This window comes from Syngnathus leptorhynchus, chromosome 12 (genome assembly GCF_054491065.1).
Source record: "Syngnathus leptorhynchus isolate UIUO chromosome 12, UIUO_Slep, whole genome shotgun sequence".
Lineage (NCBI taxonomy): Eukaryota > Metazoa > Chordata > Actinopteri > Syngnathiformes > Syngnathidae > Syngnathus > Syngnathus leptorhynchus.
In genome coordinates, this window is record NC_141206.1 from 2,908,921 (window position 1) to 2,934,425 (window position 25,505).

Below are 25,505 nucleotides of genomic sequence, written 5' to 3' on the forward strand. Positions count from 1 at the left end.
CAGCTCTACTGAGGAAATCCCAAGGCAGCCGGGACACGATGAACACCTCACCAGGGAGGCATCCCTGTTGACATTGTAATCAGATCCCGATCCACCTCAACTGGCTCCTCTCAATGTGGAGGAGCAGTGGCGCCACTCTGTGTCCCTCCGGGATGGCCGAACTCCTCACTCTATCCGTAAGGGAGAGCCCAGACACTCTGCGGAGAAAACTCATTCTGCCTAGTTGTATCCACAATGTTGTTATTTCGGCCACGACTCAGCTTGTAGAACCATAAGTGAGGGTAAGAACATAGATGGACTGGTAAATCCAGAGCTTTGACTCCCAACTCAGTTCCCTCTTTAGCACGATGGACCGATACAGAATCTGTATGCCTGCATACGCTAAACCCACTCGCCTATTGATCTCACACTCCATGCTGAACAAGTTTGCAACATACTTGAACTACTCCATTTGTACCAGAATTCTCATCCCCAACCTGGAGAGAGCACTCCACCCTTTTCTTACTGAGAATTATGGTCTTGGATTTGGAGGTGCTGATTTTCACGGTTTCATATTTGGAGGTGCTGATTTTCATCCCAACTGTTTCCCACTCTGCTGCGACCCACCTCAGTGAAAGTTAGAGATCCTGGCTTGATGAAGCCAAAATGACCACATCATCTGCGAAAGTAGAGGTGAAATACTCAGGCCACTAAACCGGACCTTTGTCTGTGCCTAGAAATTCTGTCCAAAATGGTTATGAACAGAATGGTGACCAAGTAGAGCCTTGGCGAAGTCCAACACTCACTAGAAACAAGTTTGACTTAAAGACTCATTTTTTCTTGTTATGCATAGAACATTAGAAAAAGAATCAATTTTGATAGCATGGTACCCTTAAATAATTAGCTTTTTATTCTATTTTTGAACAACCTATCTAACCTTTTGTTCTTCGCACAAACCACACGCTACATTATGAGATGACAGTCCCCGCAGCTTCAAAAAGACTGTATAAACTATATAAACACTTCAAATTTTTAAGCATATGAACTAATTAAGCCAGTTGATACAATAACTATTTAAGTATTTAAAATAAAATGCACACGTGCTATGAGTATTAAAATCGCAAATAAAGAGAATAAAAATGAAGGCGTTATTCTTTCCCGCTTTTTAATTTTCTTTATGTAATCCCTCCTGTTTTTATTCTCTTGCCAATTTCTTCACTACATTTTGACGTCCTGCTGTTTCTTTATCTTGTGTGTGATGTCGTTATTTTCCTTCTTAACATAGAATCGTTAGTCCCACACTCACATCTCTTTTCTCTTATCGCATTCCATTCTCGTGCCCTTTCCTGGAACTCATTCTCTCATCATCGTCCTCCCTCTTTCTCCTCTGTCTGCACACTTCCATCGCTACCATCCAGCCAAACTAAGGATGTTTACTTCATGCTTCTTACACGCAGCAGCCTAATGAGTCGTAATTGCTTCAATTGCTCAACACGCTCAAGGTCAGGGGCTAAAGCTGTGCCACTCTCTCCAGCCTAGCAGTACCAGAATAGAAGCAGAGGGGAAGAGATGCAGTCGTTGAGGCTCAGTACGCAAGGGGTTTCTTTGTAGCCATGCTGAAAATATTTCAGTATACATAGAGAAGAAACAAAAGACTGGATATTAGGTTGGAGACATAAAATAAGAAAGGATGTGAAAGACTGTTAAAGGTTGAAGGTATTTCAAAATTTCACAGGTCAAACTACTCCCGTAAAGTTCATTGCACGGTGGACAAAGCTCTTATCGTTTTTTGTAAGAGAGCCGTGAATATAAATTACAAGAGGTGGACTTTGGAGCACGGGCATGGAGTTGTTGGAGGCATTTTACCGTAGGAAGCTTCGAAAGAAGCAGAAGAAAGCAGCGCTGGGCCGGTCTGAGGGGACTCTGTGTCGGACACCGTCGGAAGCTAGTGTCAACAATCTGGCAACTGGTCTCATTTCCAAAGTCCTTAGATTCACATCCAGGTAAAATGGATCATATTGATTTCTTTGATTGCACGCTAAATGATAATGGCTTTTTGCAACAACATACAAATCTATTGGGGAATGATGTATCTCTCAATGGGTGGTTTGGTACAATCCAATTATTGGTATGATAAATGTCATTTTGTTGTTTATCCAGATTATTGTGGCTCAGGTTCCAGGACTGACTCGTGAATGAGGGGAATATTTGTTAAAACGGGTTAATGATTTAAAAAAATATCCTTATTTAGATTTGACAACCCCATTTAATATTGTGAAACAAGATTTTTCTTTCAGCGTTTTCTTCCCCAGTACATTTTAACACGCACAAGTAATGTGTTGATCTGTATTACAATAACAATTTTTTAAAAGTAAGTCGCACGGCCACCCAAACTAGTTCCCCTCATTCGGTTTAAAGTCAAAATAACATATGAAGTGATCAACTAAACGAGTAAGTAAGTAATGTGTTAATGATCAAGTAATAATGTGCTAATAATTTCACATATAAGTCGGTCATATACGTAAGTCGCACGCCCACCCAAACTATGAAAAAAACTGCTACATATTCCAGAAAATACGCTATATATGTAAACAACACTGAACATATCTATCCATCCATTATCTGTATCGCTTGTCCTTCTGGGGGTTGCGGGCGTGCTGAAGCTTATTCCAGCTGTCATTGGGCAGTAGGCAGGGGATACCCTGAACTGGTTGCCAGCCAGTAATGTAGGGCACATAGAGACAAAAATACAAAAAAAAAAATCACACAATCACACAAATGGGCAATTTGGAGTGCTCAATTGGCCTACCATACATTTTTTGGGGGATAAAACCGGACGACCCGGAGAAACCCACGCAGGCACGGGGAGAACATGCAAACTCTACTCAGGGAGTTGGAATCAAACCGGTGTCCTCCGAACTGAGGCGGACGTGCTAACCAGTTCTCCACCGTGCCTGAACATATCTAGATAACATCTCAAAAAATACATAAAAATAGCAGTTCATATGAAAAGTGACACTTGACAACTGACCAAAATGCAGCCCGCCGCCCTCCAAAAAATGCAGAATGAAAATTGCATTCAACTCCAATCATTAATTTTTCAGCCCTATTTGTTCGTACGTGCGTAGGGATAATTAGTGGTGTACTGGTTAACATAGCTGACTTTTTGGACATTGCTGTTCAGTTTTTTTTCTCTTTGTCGTTTTCACTGTACATTTTGTGCTAATATGGAGTTGTTTTTTTTTTGCTTGTTTATGTATGTGGTGTATATCATTTGCATGTTTGGAATAAACCAAACATACGTAGCAGACTGTATGTGGCAGTCATGGGCTGAACTCCCTAACCGCAATTGCCCTAGAGGGTGTAGTCCCCTTGAATTAACTAAAATGAGCTCAGCTCGCCTGCAATTCTGAACTGCATAAACAATGCAGAACATTGACAGTTATTTCGTATCATGGTAGCACAAATGATAAAACACGGATGCATCCAGTTGCATTCTTTACGCACGTTCATGAGGTTCTGAGACATGCAGGTTTTCACGTAGCTGTCTTCTACTTAGGCAGATACGATCTCTTCCTGTTTGTCAACATGAATAAATACGGGACAGCCAAGTGTATCTTGAGTAATGTGAAATGTGAAGTCTCAGACAAATTCCAATGACATAAAGATTTTTGTTGTTTGATATGTTGTTCCGCACACAATTTTATAATTACTACAAATTACAGCAGACGTACGTATTTGGATGCCTTCAGTTGTATTAATGGAATTATCACTCAGTAGTTATGATGTTGTTACTTTTTAATAAAAATGATGAATCTTGCATCCCAAATGTTTTGGTCAAGCACGGTGTAACCGCATAGGCGTAGTTTTCTAATTCCTTTGGTATTTTTGCAAATCAAAAAAGTTAGAAGCAGGGGTTTGCACCTTCGTGAGTGTGAACACAGCCGACTCATCCCCTATAAATTCAGTGCAGGATAGGTACACGTTCTGCGTTGATGGAAGCAGAAACTGACTCGCTAGAGTCCATGCAGGAGATAGTGTGTTTCTAAGGAACTACAAGAAGACTTGTGGATGGCACTTAAGGACTGCCTTGAACACCAATCGTCCGTGTCCATGTATGCTTCAACCCTACATACACATACAATAGCACCTTTTGTGATATAAAGTCACCAATGACAAAGCTGGAGCCTATCCCTGCTGACATGAGAAAGGGTATTGATTTCTGCCACTAACACAGACAAAGACAGTTTTCTGTGAACCATATAATAGTTGGTTTTGGACTGTATGTGAAGCCAGAGAACAAGGAACTACATAGCAAGTATAGTAATTTGAAATTGCAAAAACAATTTGTTTGTGTATAAACCCCGCAGACGCAATGAGACAGCATCTCGTCCTCACTCGTGGCATTCAACAAAACTGGGGGAAGGTCAGCAAGAGTCAGAGCAGGAAGGGATGGACACCATGAGCAGTGCCTGGCACCACAGTTACCACGCAAGGTCAGTGTTTTCTGGATTCTGGACTGTTTCAAAATTACATTGAATACAAACAAACACAACTGGCCTATAACAGTAAATTCACGATACAAAATGTATTTATTGTAATGTGATTCTTTTTGTAGGATTATTTCTTTACTTCATCCGTATTCTAGTCATTGATCAGACATAGTTTTTTCACTCAAGAAAAAAGTAAATGAATTAGTTGAGGAATATGAGGAAATTGTTTCATTTACTTTTCTACTCACTTAACAAGCTGAGAAGAATCGGTTCTCATTCAGAGCCAGTATTACATGCATGACAATGTTCTGAGTATGTTTGCTTCAATATGGGAAAACAGAATCCAGGGATACAGTATTTGCACAACATACAATAATAGAAGCAAACTGCGATCGGACAAATGGCACAACAGTGGACAGTAGTAACAATGAAATGTATATACTCACTTTGTGTCAAAGACGCACACGATCACAGCAACATACTCAGTCGATACCAGCAACCTTTAACTTACCGCTGCGCACAAGTGAAAATAGTGATAATGTCTAGACCCCGAATATAAGACCGTACAATGGTCCCGTTTAATGGGAGACAAGTTTGCCATGTTTAACAGAGTATTCTGAAGCAGTTTCTTGTTCATTCTTTGACCGAGTCAGTTGCACAGTTCTCTCATTGGTTCGATTCTTGCTTGGTTGGATTAAAGCCTTGTGTCAAAAGTGTGTTTTGAATCCAGGGCTCCAGGGGTGTCTGCAACCTCAATGCAATTTTGTGTTTCAGGTAGATTTGATTGGCTTTTAATATAAAGCATTTGGGAGCACACCGCACATCTACAATAACATTGCATTTAAAACTTGGGACAGTGCACCTGGAAAACTAATGTCATATTGTAAATGATTATGGCACGAACCATGACTGTGACTGACTCCAGGATAGCCCTTACAGAAGATCCAAAAGGGCATTGCTGGAAAAAAATGATTCGTCACGCAAATTTCTGTTTGTGGCATTCTGAAAAATTGACATGTGCGCAAAGGCTCTCCCTACTTCCTCTCATTTTGGTTGTGCTACACTGGCACCACTTTAAATGCTGCTTTGCACCTGCCTCTTAAATTGATCTACTTCCTAATACATACTTCCATAACTTGACAAATGAACTGTGCAGCAATTTTGCAGGGCTAGGCACTCACGGGAGTCGCGGGCGTGCTGGAGCCTATCCCAGCAGTCATTGGGCAGTAGGCGGGGGAACTTAACCGGTTGCCAGCCAATTGCAATACACACAGAGTCGAACAACCATCCGCACTCACAGTCACTTCTACGGGCAATTCGGAGTGCTCAATCGTTCAACCATGCATGTTTTTTGGGATGTGGGAGGAAACCGGAGTGCCCGGAGAAAACCCACGCGGGCACGGGGAGAACATGCAAACTCCACACTGGGAGGGTCGAGGTGGAATCGAACCCGCACCCTACTAACTGTGAGGTAGACGTGCTAACCCGGACATGGGCAAACTACGGCCCGCGGGCCACATCCAGCCCGCCAACCCTCAATACATTATATTAGTAAACTTTTTTGGGGGTCATATTCCCTGCAATGACTGCGTTTCCCCAGTAGATGGCGAACCGCCCGCCCGCGCATTTACTACCGGAAGCCCTGTCAGAAAGCTCGGTGCACACTCACACGTGCGTGTACGTACTCAGTAGTGTGTGCCGTCAACTTTAGGACGTCATATCCGGGGCGCCATATTTCTTTACCCAGGCAGCAAAAGTGCTGGTCAAACGGCAATGTTTCAGGCTTTATATCTCTTGTCCCTAAGAGGTGTCGTGTTATTTCTTTTTTGATATTGTACATTTACTTTATACTAAATCAGTGCCTGCATTATACAGGTTGACCAAAGGTACCCATTAACTTTAAAAGTTCTTAAGGCCAACTTTAAGGAAGTGTTTCCCGTTTTTTCACCTTTGTCACCAGGTGTCTGTGAGTTAAAGGTCTGCTCTGATTTTCAGATACCCCTCACCGTGTTGCCGTTTTGATTACTTTATTTGGATGTATTTTTTTGCCGATTCTTCAAGATGATGTATTTGGTCAGAATGTTTGCCGTTTGATGTGATTTCGCCTCATAAGATAAACATATTTTTAATAAATTTGACCTGCAGGCGCTGAAGTGATGGAAACTGTTATTCATCAAAGTCAAAGTCAGCTTTATTGACAATCACTTCATATGCCAAGACACTCAAAGAGATCGAAACTGCGTTACCCACTATCACACGGTGACAAGACATATAACAAAACATCCAAAAAATCAACACAAAAAGTAAAAACAAGAAGGCACAAACAATGAATAAACAAGAGCGACAAATAAATATAAATAAATAAACAAATAAACAAATAAATTATAACAGTGTTGTATTTACTGAGACTCACTGATAGCAGTTTTTTGGGTGAAATATTAATTTTAATGCTGTTAATAAATGCATTTGTTTTTTGAATATCCATGCTTTACTACTTACTAAAGGCTAAAACCTTTTATGCAATGACTTTTACGTGTCATTTATACTACTTCACACAAACACTACATCCATCTGCTCCTGGTTCGGCACCGCGGTCAAAATTTAGAACCCAATTCGGCCCGCAAGTCAAAAGGTTTGCCCACCCCTGTGCTTACCAGTCGACCATGTGCTGCCTTAAAAGCAAAGCAATAAAATAAAATTATATTTGTATTATTAAAATGCAAACTTATGCACAAACCTTTATTAAACGTGTGGTATTGCATATTGCGTACCTGTTATGTAAAGAGGAGGGGTTGGACAGGAGATTTATATCGTCAGACGAACTGACGTCAGTGTTTTGGTCAAACAGCAGTGAATGGACTTAAAAGGCTCTGACATGACTCTGTTTGTTAGGCGGGGGCATTGACGCTAGTACCCAAAGAGTGGGGGAATTCTTCATGCTCCCTCCCGACGTCACCTCCGGGTTTCCCATGGCAACATCTCACCCCCAACAACAGATACACGCGCCCCACTCACTCGACTGCTGTACTGCTATGTTGACTTCATACTTAGCTATTCTGGATTAAATGTTGTTTTTAATATCATGGCTTTAAACCTAAGAAACAGTGGGTAGAGGCAGTGGGGCTGACAGAACATGGAGAAGCAGGAAAGTTACTGACACAGAAAAAAAGAATGACAAAGACTGCCCTCTTTTCAAAATCAGCAATTGCATTGTGTTCGGTTGGAAGAGTTGGTGAATCAAAGTGTGACGTAGATGCACACATGCACAAACACACACGCGCGCACACACACTGTCACTTGCAACACCCAAAACTTCATTTTCAGTCCATGTCTCATGTTTTTTTTTGTTAGGTCACATTTGTCAATGTTTTTAAGCTTTTGAAAGAAACACAGAGAAACCTCTTGTTCTAATTCTGTCCTCACATCCACGCTTACATTTCGAACTTTATATTATTCACTTATTCACATATTATTATTCACTCCTTCCATTGGAGATCAGAGTGGGCATCTAAAGGTGCTTTGTGAAGATGCTTGACTAAGTCTGGCATTTTTGTTACATGAAATGTGTTTGAATTTAGGTGAAAATGCTTTGATGTGTAAAATGATTTCATAATAATGAGCTATCTGAGTGAATTGTTTGAATGTTAGAAACATAAAGTTGCAGTTTGAGGTTTACATACATTTTGGAAGTGTATTGGCCCTCCACCCCACTATTTGATAAGAATTGTGCTATGCTAAGCAAACGCTGGCCCAGAGAGCTAAATAGCCACTTCACCACCTTCATCAGGAGTAAATCAATCGCACGAATGCAGAAATCCAAACATAAGGGGGGGGACATTGCCTTCCAATTTTTTATTCTAATAATGGTAGAACGTGTCCCTTTTGTGAAGTGTTCTTTCAATACTTCATTTTCCAAATGTACAATATTTATTTTGTGGTCTGTGCCTATGGTTCTCAAAGTACTGTTTTCACTAACGCTATTATACATTGTGCCCGATAAATATAGCAGATTTGCAGCCATATTTGGAAGAGGCCTAATTCCGATCGGAGAATATCCAACACATACTATGTTTTTTTCTCCGCTTTGCACTGGCATGGTGCATATCCAAATTGCGCCACTGATGTGCACAAAATCGGAAGTGTTTCTGACAGGATGCAGTGGGAATCAATTTGTTGTATTGTTGTCATGTAAAACCTTTATTTCAAAGGAATTTGGTTCGTTCATTGGGGAACCTGCACAATTTAATTTGACAGCTTCAGGATGCTGGCAAAGTAGTGCCAAATCCAATGACTTGTTTTTTTTTGTTGGAGCTCATCCTGTACACTTGTTCATGAATTGACTGATTATGATTAAAACTGATTGTGGATATACAATATAATGGATAACATTCATCCATCTATCCATCTTTTATATCGCTTATCATATTCATGGGCAAATAATTGGCACTTATGAACAAACTACGATTCACACTCACATTCACCCCTACCGCCAATAAATGACATTTATGTTGAGTTTATAAAGTTAGAATCTGACCGTAAATGAACTTTGCATATATAATACTTTCTAGGTTAATAATATTAATAACTTCCCATTTCTTAATTTAGGAATAGTGAATGCACATTTGTTTCACTGAATACTTCTTGTTTTTGTATGCACATAAAATGATACTTCCTGGTACTTAGTGTGCGTCCATCTGTGTGCTGAGCAGTGCCTCCACCACAGACCTCTCGGGTGCGTTTGAGTCAGATGGCGGCTACCTGAGGAAGAGTCCTGACCAGTACAGCTCAAGAGGCAGCATGGAGAGCTTGGATCCTCCTCAGTCAGCGCACCTCCAGCACCAACATACACTGGGCCATCACACCCACAGTGGGGCCCACCCTGCCTACTCCTCCTGTCAACAACTCTCCTCTGCCAGGTTTGTATAAAATATAACAACTTTGAATGAAGTGAAGCCCATACATGCAAGAGGACACATTTTAGCCAAGTTTAGATGAAAAGTAAAGGAGGAAATCCTTAATTTTCAATCAGTGGTGCCGCCTGTAATGATTGACGTGTCATACCTTCGCCAATGATTGCATAAGCAGAGCTAGCCAATGACAGTCGAATGTTTTTCTGAATCCTAAATATTGAAACGCAATATATTGCGTTGTAAAACGCTATTAGATTTCCATCGTTTGCTTTGGGAGTCTCCACTTTCATGTGTCAAATGCATCCTCTATGAGGTTTAAATCTCAAGGTTGACTTGACCAGATGAAAACCTTCCATTTTTCTCACTTGATTATCTCCTTTGTTGCTTTGGGTCGTTCATTATCTTGCTGTCTGATGAATGCTTTTCCTATCAGTTTGATTGAATCTTTCTTTCAATTGGAATATAACATGTTTCTGTTGACTTCTCGATGTATTTTACTACTGCCATTGTGTGTTTCTTGATCATTGATGTAGCTTAGTGAGTGTATCTTAGAAGAAACCGTTAAAGACCAAGCCATGACATATAGTGGTTTGGATCTGCTGGTAAAGCCTCTTAATGTTTGTTTATTGAATCTTTTACAAACAGTAACAGTTAAACAATGTTTCTGTGATGCATTCATGCGAATTAATCTACCCATTCAATAACTGTTACGATCTCTTATAGGTTCACAATTTCTCTCATCTCTCTTGTTTACATGCTAGTTATAATAATAATAATAATAATACATTAAATTTGTATAGCGCTTTTCAAAGACCCAAAGACGCTTACAGGAAAACAAGGCGAGGACGTACGGGGGCGAGCAGATAATCGGAAAAAGTTAGGAAAAGGATACCAGTTATATGGGTAGGGGAGTTCGTAGGCTTGAGAAAAGAGGTCAGTTTTTAGACGGGACTTACATATGCGGAGTGAGGGTGAGTCAGATTGAGGGAGAGAGTTCCAGAGTCGGGTTGCTGTGCAGGAGAAGGCTGTCGCCGAAGGATTTGATTTTGGATTTTGGGACTGTCAGACGTGAAGTAGTGGAGGATCGGAGGGGACGGGTGGGGCGGTAGGGGATAAGGAAGTCGGATAGGTAAAGGGGAGCCAGGTGGTGAAGGGCTTTGAAGGTGAGGAGTATCTTGAAGTTGATACACTGCTTGATGGGGAGCCAGTGAAGAGAGTGGAGAATGGGAGTGATGTGTTCGCAGAACTGGGTGTGGGTAAGGAGGCGGGCAGGAGAGTTGTGGACTAGTTGAAGTCTATGGAGTGAGTGCGCAGTGATGCCAGTGAGAAGTGAGTTGCAGTAGTCAAGACGGGATGGGATGAAAGCATGGATGAATTCAGCGGCAGGGAAAGAAAGAGAGGCAGTGTCGGATTTTGGCAATGCGGCGGAGGTGGAAGTAGGAGGTCTTGACAACTGAGCTAACATGAGGGTGGAAGGACAGTGTCGGGTCGAAGATAAGGTAGTTATGCCTCAATCTTAAAACCAACATGAAACTGAGCATAGATGTTCACATTATTGTTTATAAAATTCATGTTGTAGGACGCACGTTAAAAATAAGTGGGATGAAATTAAACATTCTATACTTGTATTGAAATGAATTGATTAAGACAATTCATTGTACTCTTTGTTTGGTCATGTCACATGGTACAGACCGTCAAAGTATATTTTATACTTTATTGTCAATTTCAAGCAAATAGCACAAAGAGTAAAAACGAATAGATAAGAGCGATGAATAAGTAACAACCAAATAACCTAAATAATAAATAAATAAATAGATAAATAAGAGGAGCAAAATGGAGCAAGCGTGCATACAGCAGACAGCCAGAATATAGCGCAAAAGTTTGTTGCTATGCAGAGTTTGAAGGGTTCTGTCCCAAAGGCCAATCCAAATAAAGAAAAACTACCAAGTTTGGCCACGCGAGTGGGTAGTAATCAGTCACAAAACACGTCGTGACAGAGACAGGAAGCCAGACACACACGCAAAGGAAATTTCTCTAAAAATCAGCTAAAATAATGAAGTGGTTTCTTCGTGTAATTTATCAACTCTAATAACCTTCACATCTCGTTATAGGTCTTCCAACAGCATTGATCACCTCCACAGCAAGCGAGACTCTGCATATTCCTCCTTCTCTACCAGTTCCAGTATTCCAGAGTACCTTGCCTCTGCTCCGACATTCAGTGCAGAGCGCTCCTATTCACTGGAGACCGTACCCCAGAGAGGAGGAAGTAGCGAGATGCAACAAGCTGACATACGTTACATCCGGACACTTTACAATGCCCAACAGGGTCTCTCTCAGGAGCAGGAACTGAGGTCTCCTTTATCACTACATAGCAGTGATTCAAAAAGTGGGGAAGGAGCAAAGGGAGGGCACAGCAGAGATTTACCAAGTAAAGTACCATGTTTTTTGGGCTTTGTGAATTCAATGAATGAATGAATTAATTTATTCTTAACCCTTGGTTCAACAGGTGGAGTGTGTTACCGTGGCAGCAGCAACAGTAGTGGTGCAAGTAGCAGTGGTGTGCTGGCTGCAAACAGGCACAGTGTGGGTCCAATATGGGCACCAGGAACCAGTCACAGTTCTTACGAAAACCTGAAAGGGGCACCTGCTCCACCCCGGCGGAGCGACAGCTTTGCAGCCATTAAGAACCATGAGAGGCCCAACTCTTGGTCAAGCGTGGAGCAACCCCGGGTGGTTAATAGGTGAGATGGTTGGATCAGAGGTTTCATTTTATTTCATTTCAATTCATTACATTTTTAATGAATGCTAACTAAAGGCAATACACGGTTTTGAAAGAAGCAACATTGATATCAGTAATTCATCATTGGTGTGTATTTTTATTTTCATTATTTATTTTATGCTGTAAGAATTTTGGAAAAGTATAACATTACACTTAGTGTTTATCTGTGTATTTAGCATTTGAGTGAGAATTTGCTGCGCTACTAGATTACATTTTTTTCATATTTTTGGGGCACTCTATACCTTGCTTTCACCATTAATTTGCTATAGTCTCATGGATTTTGTTCCAATCAGGTCTCTGCAGAAGGGCTCTTATCATCACTCCAGTGGTTCAGTTGCCTCAAGTGCAGGTACAGTATTTACTTGGTAATAAAAATTCTTGAATCTTTAAGAACAGAGAAAGAACGCCCCAAATCCACCCCTTTTTCATTTATACTGTACAAGACATGTTACCTGATCTGGGATTAACCTGCTGATAGCCTCCATCTTGTCTGTCACCCTAAAGAGGATAAACCGCATAGAAAATTATTGATTGACATTTTACCGTCTTGTAATTTCAGCGAAAGGCTCGTGCATCACCGAGGGTCACCTCCACACAGTTATAGAAAAGAGTCCAGAGAGCAGCCCCATCACAAAACCTCGACAGGGCTTTTCCCCGCCAGGTTCACCTTCTGGACCTGCTACAAGCCTTACAAGCCCAGCTCCTCAATCAGGACGCCTTATTCTGCCCACAGGAGTATACCTCGTACCCCAACCTGAACCCCATTATGCACAGATGCCCAGCTCAAGTCCCATGTTATCCACCTCAGGAGTTTATCCTGCTCTGGCCAAGGACAGCAATCGGCAGCAGCAGAAAGTCAGAGGACAGGAGGAGGAGACGACCGAGCAATTGAGAGATGAAAAACTGCCATCTATCGAAAAAGGTCACCAAATGAACAATTCGTCTCCATATCCCCACTCCACCATTCCAACAGTTTCCACAAAGCAGAGCAGAGTACATGAATCAGAAAGGTAATGATCAAATGTGTCAATCACTAGACATGTTAAACTGTAAAAGTATTCCATACATGTTCCTCCTGAACCTTAATGTTCTGTTGCCTCGCAGGAAACAACTGGAGGATAATGATTTTGGTCTCAATAGAAAACTTCCGGCAGCAGAAAGAGCCGAGAACCAGGCAGGGGTCAACATGATTCACGACCAGCAAGGGCCCCGGGCTCATAGCCCTCATCACCATATGCATTCTAACCAAGGACCCCACAACCACATGTTGCAAGAACAAGATGTCCTAAATCCCCAAACTCAGTCAACTGTGGCTCTCGGACCCCAGACATTCCAAGAGCGGAGGGACCCTTACACAACTGTGCACTCTGGGGGGCATGTAAAAAGGTATGTAGAGTTTTAAATTGCAAAGTAATACTGGGAAAATAGATCCTAATACATTAAAGTTGAAAACTTGGTAAGATTTCATGGCATTAAATAGAACTTCTGAATTAGTCAAATGAGCAGGCAAATGTTACTGTATACTTTAGGATAGACTTGCACAGGCGGGCGGTCAGTCGAGCGGTCGACACTTTATTGTTCCCGGCGGGGGGATTGTCTCGAGACCATTGTGCCCGCTAGCTTGTTGCTACGAGTAATGTCATGCTCTACAATATTGACCTTTAAATATGTTTTACTTTTCTCACTAGTTTTTTACAAGTCATTTCCAAATTTATACCAATGCAGATGTAGCACTGTGAAATATTAGCAACAATAAATTACATGAAGCTTACTGGTAAATAATGGTAATGATATTCTTTTAGAATAGCAATGCAAAAAAATTAGACACGTCATTCTGAGGAGTTATTTTTAGAACGGGTTACTCATATGGTCCTTACAGACAAAATGTTGGCCCCTGCACAAAAGAATCTTCCGGTGTAGTATAACCTTGTATCTTAATTTTTTTAGGGCTTGTCATGTGTTTTTGACATGATGTGGTCTTTTTTTTTGTTTTGTGCTTTATATTGAGACGTACATTTTCAGAATAAGCATTGCCATTTTTCGCCAAGATAAGCGGGGCTATCCCTGAGACAACCTATTTTGCTGCAAAACTTGTTTCTTTACGCATTCATGGTGCCTTCACAGATGTGCAAGGTACTCGTGAGTAGGCATGCATTAAGCCCCCCCCCCCCAGATCACAGACGTTGGCTTTTGAACTTTTCGCTGATAAAAATCTGGGTGGTACATTTCCTCTTTAGCCCAGAGGACACACCGTCCATGATAACCACAAACAATTTGAAATGTGGATTCGTCAGCCCACAGCACATTTTTCTATTTTGTGTCATTTCAGATGACCATGGCCCGAAAGAATTGAAACTTGCAGATTAGGACACAAACAGTTTTACACAATATGTCTTTTTTTTTTGTAATGCAGTGCCACTTGAAGGATCAAAGGTCACGGGCATTCACTGTTGAGTTTTGGCTTTGTGCTGAGCAGAGGTGTCGAAATTAATTGATTTGTCGACAACAAATCGATCATTAAATCAATCACCTTGTGTTACAATAATTTTTAACAAAACAATGTCCAAACCTTCCAATTTTAGGGTCTCAAAAGTATTAACTCTCAGATTAATCTAGTCCTTCATGGAATCAATCTGATTTATATTTTGTATCTCATCAAACTTATTCACTAAATAATACCAAATAAACAAAATCAATGGGTTAATAAACAGTAATCTGGGGGGATATTTTCACACACTTACATATCATACACTATCTGTTTATTCGATTCATTGAATAATGGATAGAATAATAACAATAATAATTAGGTATTGTCGGGTCGAGTTGATTTTTTTTTTTTTAAGAGTGAGAAAAATGCTCCTCATGGAAAGTGCCTCAAAATGACTCGTTTTTGAATTGGTGCTATTAAAAAACAAAAGTGATTACTACAGTTTTTAAATCTGAAAGAGTACAAGAATAATCAATTTAATGGTCTATTTTTAGATTGGTAGACCAATCCAGTGTTCATCCAGAGCCAATGTTGTATTTCAGAGTTGCACAGGGACAAGTACCCCCATCCCATCCAGCAGTTCAACCTCAGCACTCCTCCTCGGCGTCCCCCACTCAGGCCTCCCTCGGTCACCACAGTGACTCAGCAGCTCTTCATTACCACCACTCGGACCAGAAAGAGCAGAACAGAGACCAAGAACACCCGCTGACTCGTCTCGAGAATGCCCTCGTAGAGGTACAGCGTTCCACCAGCCCCAGCAGTGTTGTCTCTGCCAGTAGTCATGACAACAATACATTGGGTGAGGGTATCCAGGGACCCACCCGTAGTCTCTCTGTCCTAGAGAGGGTCAGTCGCTTTGAGCATGGCGACAGAGCAGGAAAGCAACGTAGTCAAAGCATCAGTCATGGCCCCCACAAGAACTCTTTCCGCAGGGTAAGTCAGACACACCAATAAATATAGGCCTTTACATTCCACACACATGGTTAAAAAAAATCCCAGTCTCCTTATAACCCAATCTTATTTGACTAATTTGTAATGAAATTCAGATGACTGACAAATCCTATGGTGGCCATTGTGGAGCAGAGGATCTCAGAAGCATGCTTGAAAGAAGCACCAAAGCCCATAGAACTATGAGCCATAGAAGAGGCAGCGTCAACTCCAAGAAAGAAGGGTGGGTCCATGACAGTGTTTTATTTATATGGTAGGCCACATTTTTTCAGAGAGTTTGCAATTTTGAATGTTGTCACTGTGCTTACCATATTTATTGTTTCTTTCTTTGTTTTATGAGTTCCTTCCCATTATCTTTAGTAATGACTTATTCTACACATGTCCTTTGACTCCAGGATGTACCCACAAAATTACATTTGAATGGACTAACAGTGGCGCGTAGTCCGTGAGAAGTGAAGCCACTGGCTGCCATTTTATGTTGCCAATTACTAAGTCCGCTTAGCTTGAGCTCATTCATGTGACTATCAGCAGTAAAAATGCTGAAAGGTTGAAGGAAACAAAATGTACGTCTAAAGTGCTGGTATAATTTTGCAAGTGACAAATAGAAGAAAAATTAGCTTTTTAATAAGCACTTTTTAATCATGGTAAATGAAGTAAATTCATGAAATGAATTAAAAAAAAACTCAAAATAATCAAATCCACTCTTAAAATAAATATGGCATCATTATTGTGATGCACAATAACACAATAAAATACACATACAGAAAAAGAGATCCAGAAGCCTTGGGGGAGGTTGTGCACTTTCTTAGCGCTGTTGTTTTCCTGCTGTATTCAGGACTGCACCTGATCCCATCTCAGCCCTGGAGAGGAGCCTAAGCAGCCTCCATTTGGATGGATCCAGGGAAGAAAACGAAAACAAAAACTCTTATAAACAAGATGTCAACAACATGTCGAGCACTTTGCAGGACACGTCCTTCCACAGGTCAGAGGTCACTTCAGCAAGCCAATCTATTGCCATTGGCTGATTGCTGCTTTGTGTTTGTCAACCATCTTAATTTGAAAACCTTGTCTGAAAACAGATCTTACAGGGACTCATTGAAAGAAGCGCAATCCAAGGTCCTGCACTCCACCTCCTTAAGACACAATTCCTCCACTCTTCATTCCTCACATGCAGTTTCTTCTCCAAATTCTTCCTCACACGGAAGCCATCAGCCTCTACCTTTCATGTGCGACCATCCCCCCTCAGAGAAAAAAGGCCCTAAAACCATGCCCAAACCCGTGGGCGTTTTTACCAATGCCCCAGTCACATCCGCTCACACTCCAAAGGAACGCCATGTGGTTGGACCAGAGACCCAAGGCCCAAATCCCCCGGCCTTGCCCCGCGTCGCGCCAGTTGGACCTCCTGCTTTGTTGCGAATCGGTGGACGCAAACGTTTGAGCGCAGACCGGAAAAAACACTCCTATTCTGAGCCAGACAACATGAATGAGATTGGAATTTCAGATTCTGAGAATGGTCTCTTCAAGCTTGGTGGAGGTAAAAGAAACAAAACGTCTCGTCTCCTTTGTTCTTTTTGGGGTATTGCTCATTGAAAAAGGATCGGGTTGGGCGTGTGGACTTAGTTGCACGTTCTCCGTGTGCTTGTATGTTTATTTTTGGGTCCTCTAAATTCCCGACTCCCCAAAACCATGAAATGATGAATAACATATCTATTGTTTCTCGAATAAACCACATAATTGACTGACTATCAGTTCAGTGTTCCTGACCTCTTGTCCTAAATTAGCTCGTATAGACTCCAGCTTTCCGATGACCCCGAACAGGATATGAAATACAAAATACATAACTGTGATCTAATCCAGTAGGCGGGGGACACCCTGAACTGATTGCTAATGCTACTGTTTTAATGGTTCTCATGTTCACAAAAGCTATCTCAGGTTGCTCGCCTTATAAATTGACACAGGATCTTCCTATCTGCTAGAGACCAGCGTGGCTGACCGCCGGAAGATGTTTGAACTTGGATTTGCAAACAACACCATATCAAGGCCAGACTTGCGGCAGATTCAGCAAGATGCTGTGGCTCAGTACGTGCAGAGGAAGAAAAATGCAAAGAAAGATGAGGGAAGAGAGAGGAGTGGACCAAGGCCCTTCAGCGCTTATCTACAGTCCGACAATACCTACCATTCAGGTGAGTGGATCAAGGCTGAAATGAAACTGCATTGTGCTCTTCAAAACATACAGTAGTTTGTATTCATCTACTTTCTATTCTATTGCGTTTTTCACATTTTGAGCTGTATTTTGGGAACCATAGCAAAGTATGACTTCAATTGCTGAGTTGAGTGTAACCAGATTTTTTTTCTGCTGTGCATGTAATAAAACATCTCTGTCAGACAAAACAAATACAGTAGTGGAGATAACTGTACTCGGCTCACTTCCTTTTTTTTTTTTTTTTACCTGATTCTTCGACTCTATTTCCCTCATTCCCTCCCACAGACACAATCAGCCTCTCCTCTACCTCCAGCCTTCTCTCACTCCAAGACTCTGGCCTGGATCGCTGCCTTTCTTCGAGTGAAAGGCGTCACTTCTCTTCTCCTGGAGCTGACCTGCGAAGCCTTCAGTCTAACTTGTACTACCCAGGCAGAGTTACCACTCCGCGGGCGCCATCATACTCATCCCCATGGTAACCAAATCTGCTAGTTAAAACAACCAAAAGAGAGACATGTTTAGCCACTTTTAACAGGCGATGTTTGATCACATGCCATTCTTATGACAAAAAACAATTAGCAACTTCTGCTCCTTGTGTTCCTCAGTGGTGACCCAGCACCTGAATGCCACATATCCATCACCCACCTCCCACAAAATTTCATCCAAGAGGAAAGCTCCAATAAACAGAATTCAATTTGGTCAAAAGAAATGCAACCGACGGCAAGGCCACGACAGAAGCGTTTAGGGTCCAAGCAGGCGAGCGGGTCACCAGCAATGGGGTCTGGTAAATCCGCCTCTGTTGAAGATCTTTTGGAGCGATCAGAGGAAAGGATCCCAAACCACTCCCGCTCCCGCTCATCCCCTACTCTAGAGAGACACAATCAGGTAATATGCAACGACACCGGCACTCGAAATCATGCAGATTGATTACTTGGTCGAATAGCACATTGCTGGTGAGGAAGGAGGGAATTACATTTTTGCCAGTCAATTTTGAAAATGTAAAAATGTATTGTTCAGAGACTGTATGTGCTAAAATTATGAAAGGGTTGGCAGGCAAAGCTTGTTGTATTGAACATTGTAGAATTGAGTTGTATAAAGCAATGTTTCTGGCGCGCCACAGGGATGTGCCGTGAGAGATGTTCAGCTGTGCCGTGGGTAATTGTCCAATATTAATTACAGAGCGCATTGTAAACAGGATCGCCTGGTCAGGCACTTGCTAATTGCGCATGCGTGGCGAATCGGAGAATCTCGAGATTTCGCGTTGTGTCGGTCTGATTGTATTTCATCGGCACATGTTCAGTTTATGTGTGTGTTGCTGTGTGCTTTCGCTAACTGACACTATGATGGCTGTGGTGCATTTGTTGTCTGATAGAAATCAGAGCATGCAGTTCAACCAGAGAACCTGGATTGTTCATTTTTCACCAACATAAAATACACAGTCAAGTCGAGACACCTCAACTGTGATAGCCACTCAGCTGCTGCCAGAACAGCAGAGCATCTTTAAAAGTGACTTTGTTCTTATTGTCGCAATATTTATAGAGCTAGTCTAAAACCGTGAACAGTCATGTTGATTCTTTTGGATTTGAATCACAATCACTTACAATAGTTCATTTCTTACACTATCTAAAAGCTTTTTAAAAAACTGTCACTTTTCTTAAAAAAAAGAAATACTATTTAAAAAAAGATTTATTTTTATTCCATTACTTGACTCTCCATAGATATACATATATAGGAGTAGGACTTTACTTGTATAGCAATTTCACAATGTCTTTTGTTGTAATATAACCAATTTTAATATAGAAACTAATGTAACACAGATTTTGGTTGGCGGCGTACCAGCGTGAGACTCGAACCCTGGTCCTTTTAAAGTGGACCAAAAGTCAGGTCTGAAAACACCCTTAGAGATAGGACGAGAAGCTCGGTCATCCGGGAGGTACTCGGAGTCGAGCCCTTGCTCCCATGTTGAGAGAAGCTAGGTAAGGTCACTAGGGCATCTAATTAGGAAGCCCCCTAGATCCCTAGTGAGGTGATCTGGGCCACGACCCTAGACACATTGGAGATATTGTCTCCTGGCTGGCCTGGGAAAGCCTTGGAGAGCTGGACAAAGTCGCCGGGGAGAGGGACGTTTGGGACTCTCTGCCGAAGCTGCTGCTCCGGCGACCCAAGCGGTGGCTAATGGATAGATAGAATGGATAGTTGGAGAAAGTTGACGGACATACATTTTTCGCTACCTTACTGCCAATGTGTTTGAGTAGACAGGATTAATCACGTGACGTCCGGAGCTCTATTAGCACTGAGCTTCTGTTACATACAGGTTTTATGTGGCAAACTCCTAAGAGAAGAAAAGGCAAATATTTATAAACGCAAGGCAGGTGAAGAGGCAAATAATTTGACTGTCTCTGTCTCATCCATAATACGCCAATTAGACCTATCAGTAATTTTGTAACTTGGGAATCATGCACGTAAATGGCCCTCTCTGTCTTGTCAGTTTGTTCCTTTCACAATTTCATCAGCAATGACATAAATATTGACAATGACGTCATGATTAAACTCTCAAGTGCTTTTGTTACATGATGAAGGATCAAGAACTCATTTGGCTTCAGGGACATTTTGTTCTGAGTCACACAGGAAATATCTAAAATCCTCAATGTTTCCTGTATGGTGCCGGAGAGCTGGAGATGGTGGCTGGGCGCTGTTTGATGTGGCAGATAGGAAAGATAAAACTCAAGCACACACATATACATATGACATCCTCAGAGTCCTAAATGAAAGGCAGCAAAAGACCAACTTCTCTTTCATCTGTTTACCTTATCAGTGGGACCAGTGTCACATAAACAACTTACATTTGAGGCAGACACACAGCGACACTCTTTTCACTTCAAGCTTCCCTGCAGAATGATATTTTACACTCCGTTAAATAAAAGACAATAAGCCGTATAACACTAAATTGACTCTGCTACTAGCACTGATTTGTCCAAGACACCCTATCCATCTCAATCCATGTAAGGAGGCTTACATACATGCAAAAAACTATGCACTATTTTGCTTGCAGTTGTTATAGAGGCAACTGACAATATAGGTTAAAAAAAATAGTACCAGTATCTTTGTATGTACAATAAGTATTTGCATACATTTGTATGCAAAAGTAGATTGATCATTTGTATTTTCTGGTGAAAGCAGAGCCAGTGTGTGTTTGAGAGTGTATGAATGGTTGTTATATTTCACAGACATTTTTTATGTAATTGTGGAAAAGCATGAGAGTATGATTGTTTGTTTTTTGCATGAACACCCTAGTGAGTTACTAACATCATAATTGATTGAGTGATGATGTGAGACCATTTACGTTGGCCTACTTTCGGTTTACAATTATCAATCATTTCCATGTCACGTAAGATCATTTAGAAATGCCAAAACAATAAAGTTTTTACAAGTAACAATGACAACACAGCTTTCAATTGTAGCCACAGATTTAATATTTTGAATTTTCATCTATTAACAATTCATCTCTAATGTGTCTGCTTGGGATGGAGATGGTAACAGGTCCGCATTATAGGTCAGAATTGGCCTTGGCTACATGAAAAGATCCTTAATACAATTATAATACACAAAAAAATGTGTGTGTTTCAGGAATCTGCATCAGATCAAGTGAAGATGTTTGATGCATTTGTGTCTGAGTCTGAACGCTGGACTAAAACTCAGGGCAGGTACTGTACGCACATTATCGTCCTCTATTTTCAGACTAGCCTAGTAGTTTACATGTATACTGTAGCTTTGTCTCTGCCTCCATCTAATCTATTTTGTGCAGTTAGATTTCTGTGTTTAATCTGATTTCGCCTCCTGCAAAATCCCCTGTAAAAATCTAACAGAATGTCAGTGAGCTAAATGGTAAATGGAGTTGCTATTACTTTCATTACAAATGTATTACTCGTAGATGGTCAGTTAAACATGAACTTGTGTTGTCCATGTGACAGAATATGTGCTTTTTTTTTTTTACCTGAGACAAGTGATTCTAGGGTAAGATTGACAGGACAGCTGAAAGACCAAAAAGAGGTAGAAGAAAATGGACACAAAACGATACGGGGTTGGACAAACTTAATGCAATTCCTTGGAACGGGAAGAGCAAATGAGAGATTATAGTTGGAAAAACAAAGAACAATTACAAATGAAAAAACATTAGAGTCCGAGGCTAGGGCAAGACAAAAGGAATGAGTTTAGAAAAGTGTAACGGTAAGGAAAGAGGAAGATGTGTTTTACACAGAGGAATTTAAGGAAGAACAAAAATCCCTGGCACTGACATTGAAAAAACAAACAACTTCAGTGCACTGAGATTTATTAAGCCAAAGCTATTGGATATGTTTATGCTTAAAATGTGAAGGGCAGGGGTCACTTAAGGAATTCAGTGGTGTGTGCGGTGTGTGTGTGTGTGTGTGTGTGTGTGTGTGTGTGTGTGTGTGTGTGTGTGTGTGTGTGTGTGTGTGTGTGTGTGTGTGTGTGTGTGTGTGTGTGTGTGTGTGTGTGTGTGCGTGCGTGCATATTTTTTGTGGCGCAAGTGTGTGTTAGTGTTCGTGTGGTTGGATGTCAGATCAGATTTGTATTGCCGTACTAAGCTCATGAATGGATTGTTTCTTTGTAAACAGAACCAAGAAGGAGAATTTTTAATGACGGTGGGAAAGCTTATACAGAAGACGAATAGTTTACAATTGCAGTCAATCAAATATCGATGTCAACACGACAAGAACATTTAGCAGCAATGTAGCATGAATGTGGGTTTAGTCAGAGAGATGGCTAAAATATCCCACTGATAAAAACATACAAAAGGAAGTCAAATGTTTGACCCATGTGACCATGCATTTGTATATTGTATTGACAATTTCCTGTTATGTTGCATAGCATTGGAGACAACAAGCCACTAGAGGGCCTCGCCTCACCTGCTGGGTCTTCTCTAGGTGAGTATGCTGAACGGTTGAAATGTGTGCGCTCCAGTGTTTGCTAAAGCATTCGCACTCCACGCTTATGGGTATGTAAAAGTAGAAATAATAGTTTAAAACCATAAAGTTAAAGCATGTTCAAGTCGTTTTGACGTCAAAGTAAAAAAAGGTACAGTACAGTCTGAAATATACCTCAGTACAAAAGTTATGCTGACTAGCTATTTTGATAACTTCACACTAAAACTTCACAGCACATCAAATATTTTCCTTTTTTTATGAATTTACTTACATAGTGCTTGTGGGCACAAAATAAAAACAATGGACACATCTTTGCTGCAAGCTAAATTCTGATAGTAGAAATTGAAGATGACAATGGGTTGTTCATGAGCAAAACAAGACATCACAAAAATGCTAAAGCTTTTCAAAATGCGCTTACACTCACTTGGGGTAAACACTCACACACAGTTGAAATTGCTCTCAGTAAAATGTGGCACTTAAAAAATGTGGTGCCTCAATCACAAATGGCCGGCAGTTATTTTCACAGGGTTGCGCAACAGCTCACCACGATTCTGTTGTGTAGTATTATTATTATTATTACTAACTTTTCTCAGACTGTTTTTTTTTTATGTACTACACAGCTGTCACACTTCCTCAGACGATTGAATGTGCCACCAACACAGAGTGAAAGGATTATTTTGAAATTTCTGGTTAACTGGGAAGTTGGTTAGAGTTACGGTGTCCGCATGGTGTGCAAAAATCTAAACGCTTGGCACATCGAGGAGAAAAATCACCCATACCCCACACACCATGTTTAACAAACACAATGCACTTAATTTGTCACTTGAGTAAATACTAGAGGTCATTTGCTTGCACCTCTGCTGAAGAACTTGGTGGTAGGCTTGCCAAGTGCGGACTGTTTCAAGCACGCGCTTTGAACTTGGGTTGTAGCATTCTAATAGTCCACCACTAGATGGCGTTAAACATCTAAATCTAGACTGTCTCAAACCAGATAGCCACATTTCATTGTGGCTGAAGGTAAATCCTAGCAAGTTAGTACAAAGTGAGACTCCGAAGTCGACTTTAACCCATTGTGGCGTACAGAACAGGGAGAGCCAAGAAAACTCACAGTCATACTTAATTGACCAGTGTGATGTGAACTGTGCCATCTCGTTTCTCCATCTTTGTCTCCCTCCTTTCTAGGTACACCCTTCTCCCACTCCCCTGTCCCACTGAGGGACAGACAGCAACGTCAGAGGAACAGTGAACGTCAGCGAGCCCATAGCATGTCCTCTCTAGCAGCCTCAGTTGGTCTGCCTTGTCCCCTCTCCTCCGTGTCCGGATCTCAGGACGGAGATGGCCCTGACTGGCAGTCTAATAAGGGTCAAAGTCAAGCCAATTTGGATGACATCACCTTCCCGGGAACCCCCCACAACAACATTGCTGAAAGTTTTGGCGGAGCTGTCAGCCTCGACGGCCACCTTGACACCTTAGCGATGGACAAACCGGCGAGGCACAGTTTGAGTGATGCTAGCATATCACACGACACTAGTACGAATGGCATTCACGGAGAGCGAACATTTAGTTTAGAGAGAAATGGAGGGCATTTTGAAGAAAACATCAAACCGGTGTCTTCACCGCTGCTTCATTTCCAATTTGCTTCCACACCAGACAAGAAACACAGTGGGAATGTCGAATCACGTCCTTCCACACCCTCTCATCAGTCCCTCCTTCAGAACCTTCCATCACCGATGAGCCGCAACAGCTCCACTGACCAAAAACAAATATCAGTAACATCCACAGGACTTTTTAATGAGGATTTGGATGAGGTATTCCTTCTAAATCCTACACCTCCATCGCCTTCTCGTTCAATCACAGAAACGAATATCATGGGAGACTTCCCATTGGCTCACACTCCTCCCCTTGAGTTGGACAAGAAAAACTCTTTGCAGATTCCGGGAAGGTTGGTTTTCCATGTGTTTGAAATGAAAGATTTATCAGTCGAGATCTTAAACATTCTTTCCACTCTCCGCCAGTCTTGTTGTGCCATCCTCAAGGTCACGATCGTCCACTCTCACGTCCACCTCTTCTAGCAACCTACAGAATGATGACACGCTTAACCTTGAGTACCAGCCACTACTCAAGAGGGAAAAGACAGTGGAGGAGTTACAAGTGGAAACGCTGGCAAAGCAGCTGGTGGGTACCTGTAGTCAAGTGGTCCATCCCAAAATGGATATTGCGTATTGTTTTTTTTTTCTTTCTTTCTTTATGTCTTTTGATAACTTCTCATCAAGGCCATCGTATTGTTGTCATTGTTGCTATACATCAGATGACATATTGTAAAATTAATTAGTACTATTTGTAGACATAATCTTTGGTCCTCTTCTGTTAATGACAGAAACACACCTCAGAGGTCACAGAAATAACTATAATCTGACATACACACCGTGAATTCGATTCTCACATGTGACGTAAGGTATGTGTGAGTGAGTGAGTGAGTGAGTGAGTGAGTGAGTGAGTGAGTGAGTGAGTGAGTGAGTGAGTGAGTGAGTGAGTGAGTGAGTGAGTGAGTGAGTGAGTGAGTGAGTGAGTGAGTGAGTGAGTGAGTGAGTGAGTGAGTGAGACTTACCATATGATCACGCACTTACCATGTGTGCTCACATGGTAAGTCCCATGTATTGTTTTGGACTTACCATGTGACCTTTGCCCTTGTTTAACCTACAGTACATATCTATTCATTGTACTCAGCAGCCGTTGTAGTTGACGATAATTCTTCTGTTCTC

General features: G+C 41.4%; 1 protein-coding gene across 6 annotated transcripts in view; it reads left to right on the forward strand.

Annotated features, from left to right (window-relative positions):
• shroom3 (shroom family member 3) overlaps positions 1-25,505 on the forward strand; it is a 49,972-nt gene that overhangs the window by 21,101 nt on the left and 3,366 nt on the right. For 3 of the 6 annotated variants that reach the window (XM_085925306.1, XM_085925312.1, XM_085925310.1), the window contains 18 exons: positions 4,350-4,475; positions 9,182-9,388; positions 11,494-11,810; positions 11,889-12,123; positions 12,455-12,510; positions 12,721-13,171; positions 13,266-13,547; positions 15,192-15,582; positions 15,696-15,850; positions 16,433-16,579; positions 16,677-17,131; positions 17,574-17,780; positions 18,086-18,272; positions 18,403-18,682; positions 21,425-21,501; positions 22,688-22,743; positions 23,926-24,685; positions 24,759-24,918. In XM_085925306.1, coding sequence (XP_085781432.1) covers positions 4,350-4,475; positions 9,182-9,388; positions 11,494-11,810; positions 11,889-12,123; positions 12,455-12,510; positions 12,721-13,171; positions 13,266-13,547; positions 15,192-15,582; positions 15,696-15,850; positions 16,433-16,579; positions 16,677-17,131; positions 17,574-17,780; positions 18,086-18,272; positions 18,403-18,682; positions 21,425-21,501; positions 22,688-22,743; positions 23,926-24,685; positions 24,759-24,918 — 4,549 coding nt within the window. Of the gene's footprint in view, positions 1-238; positions 1,983-4,349; positions 4,476-9,181; positions 9,389-11,493; positions 11,811-11,888; positions 12,124-12,454; positions 12,511-12,720; positions 13,172-13,265; positions 13,548-15,191; positions 15,583-15,695; positions 15,851-16,432; positions 16,580-16,676; positions 17,132-17,573; positions 17,781-18,085; positions 18,273-18,402; positions 18,683-21,424; positions 21,502-22,687; positions 22,744-23,925; positions 24,686-24,758; positions 24,919-25,505 lie in introns of those variants that run through there. The other 3 variants (XM_085925311.1, XM_085925308.1, XM_085925309.1) reach the window with 3 other exon arrangements.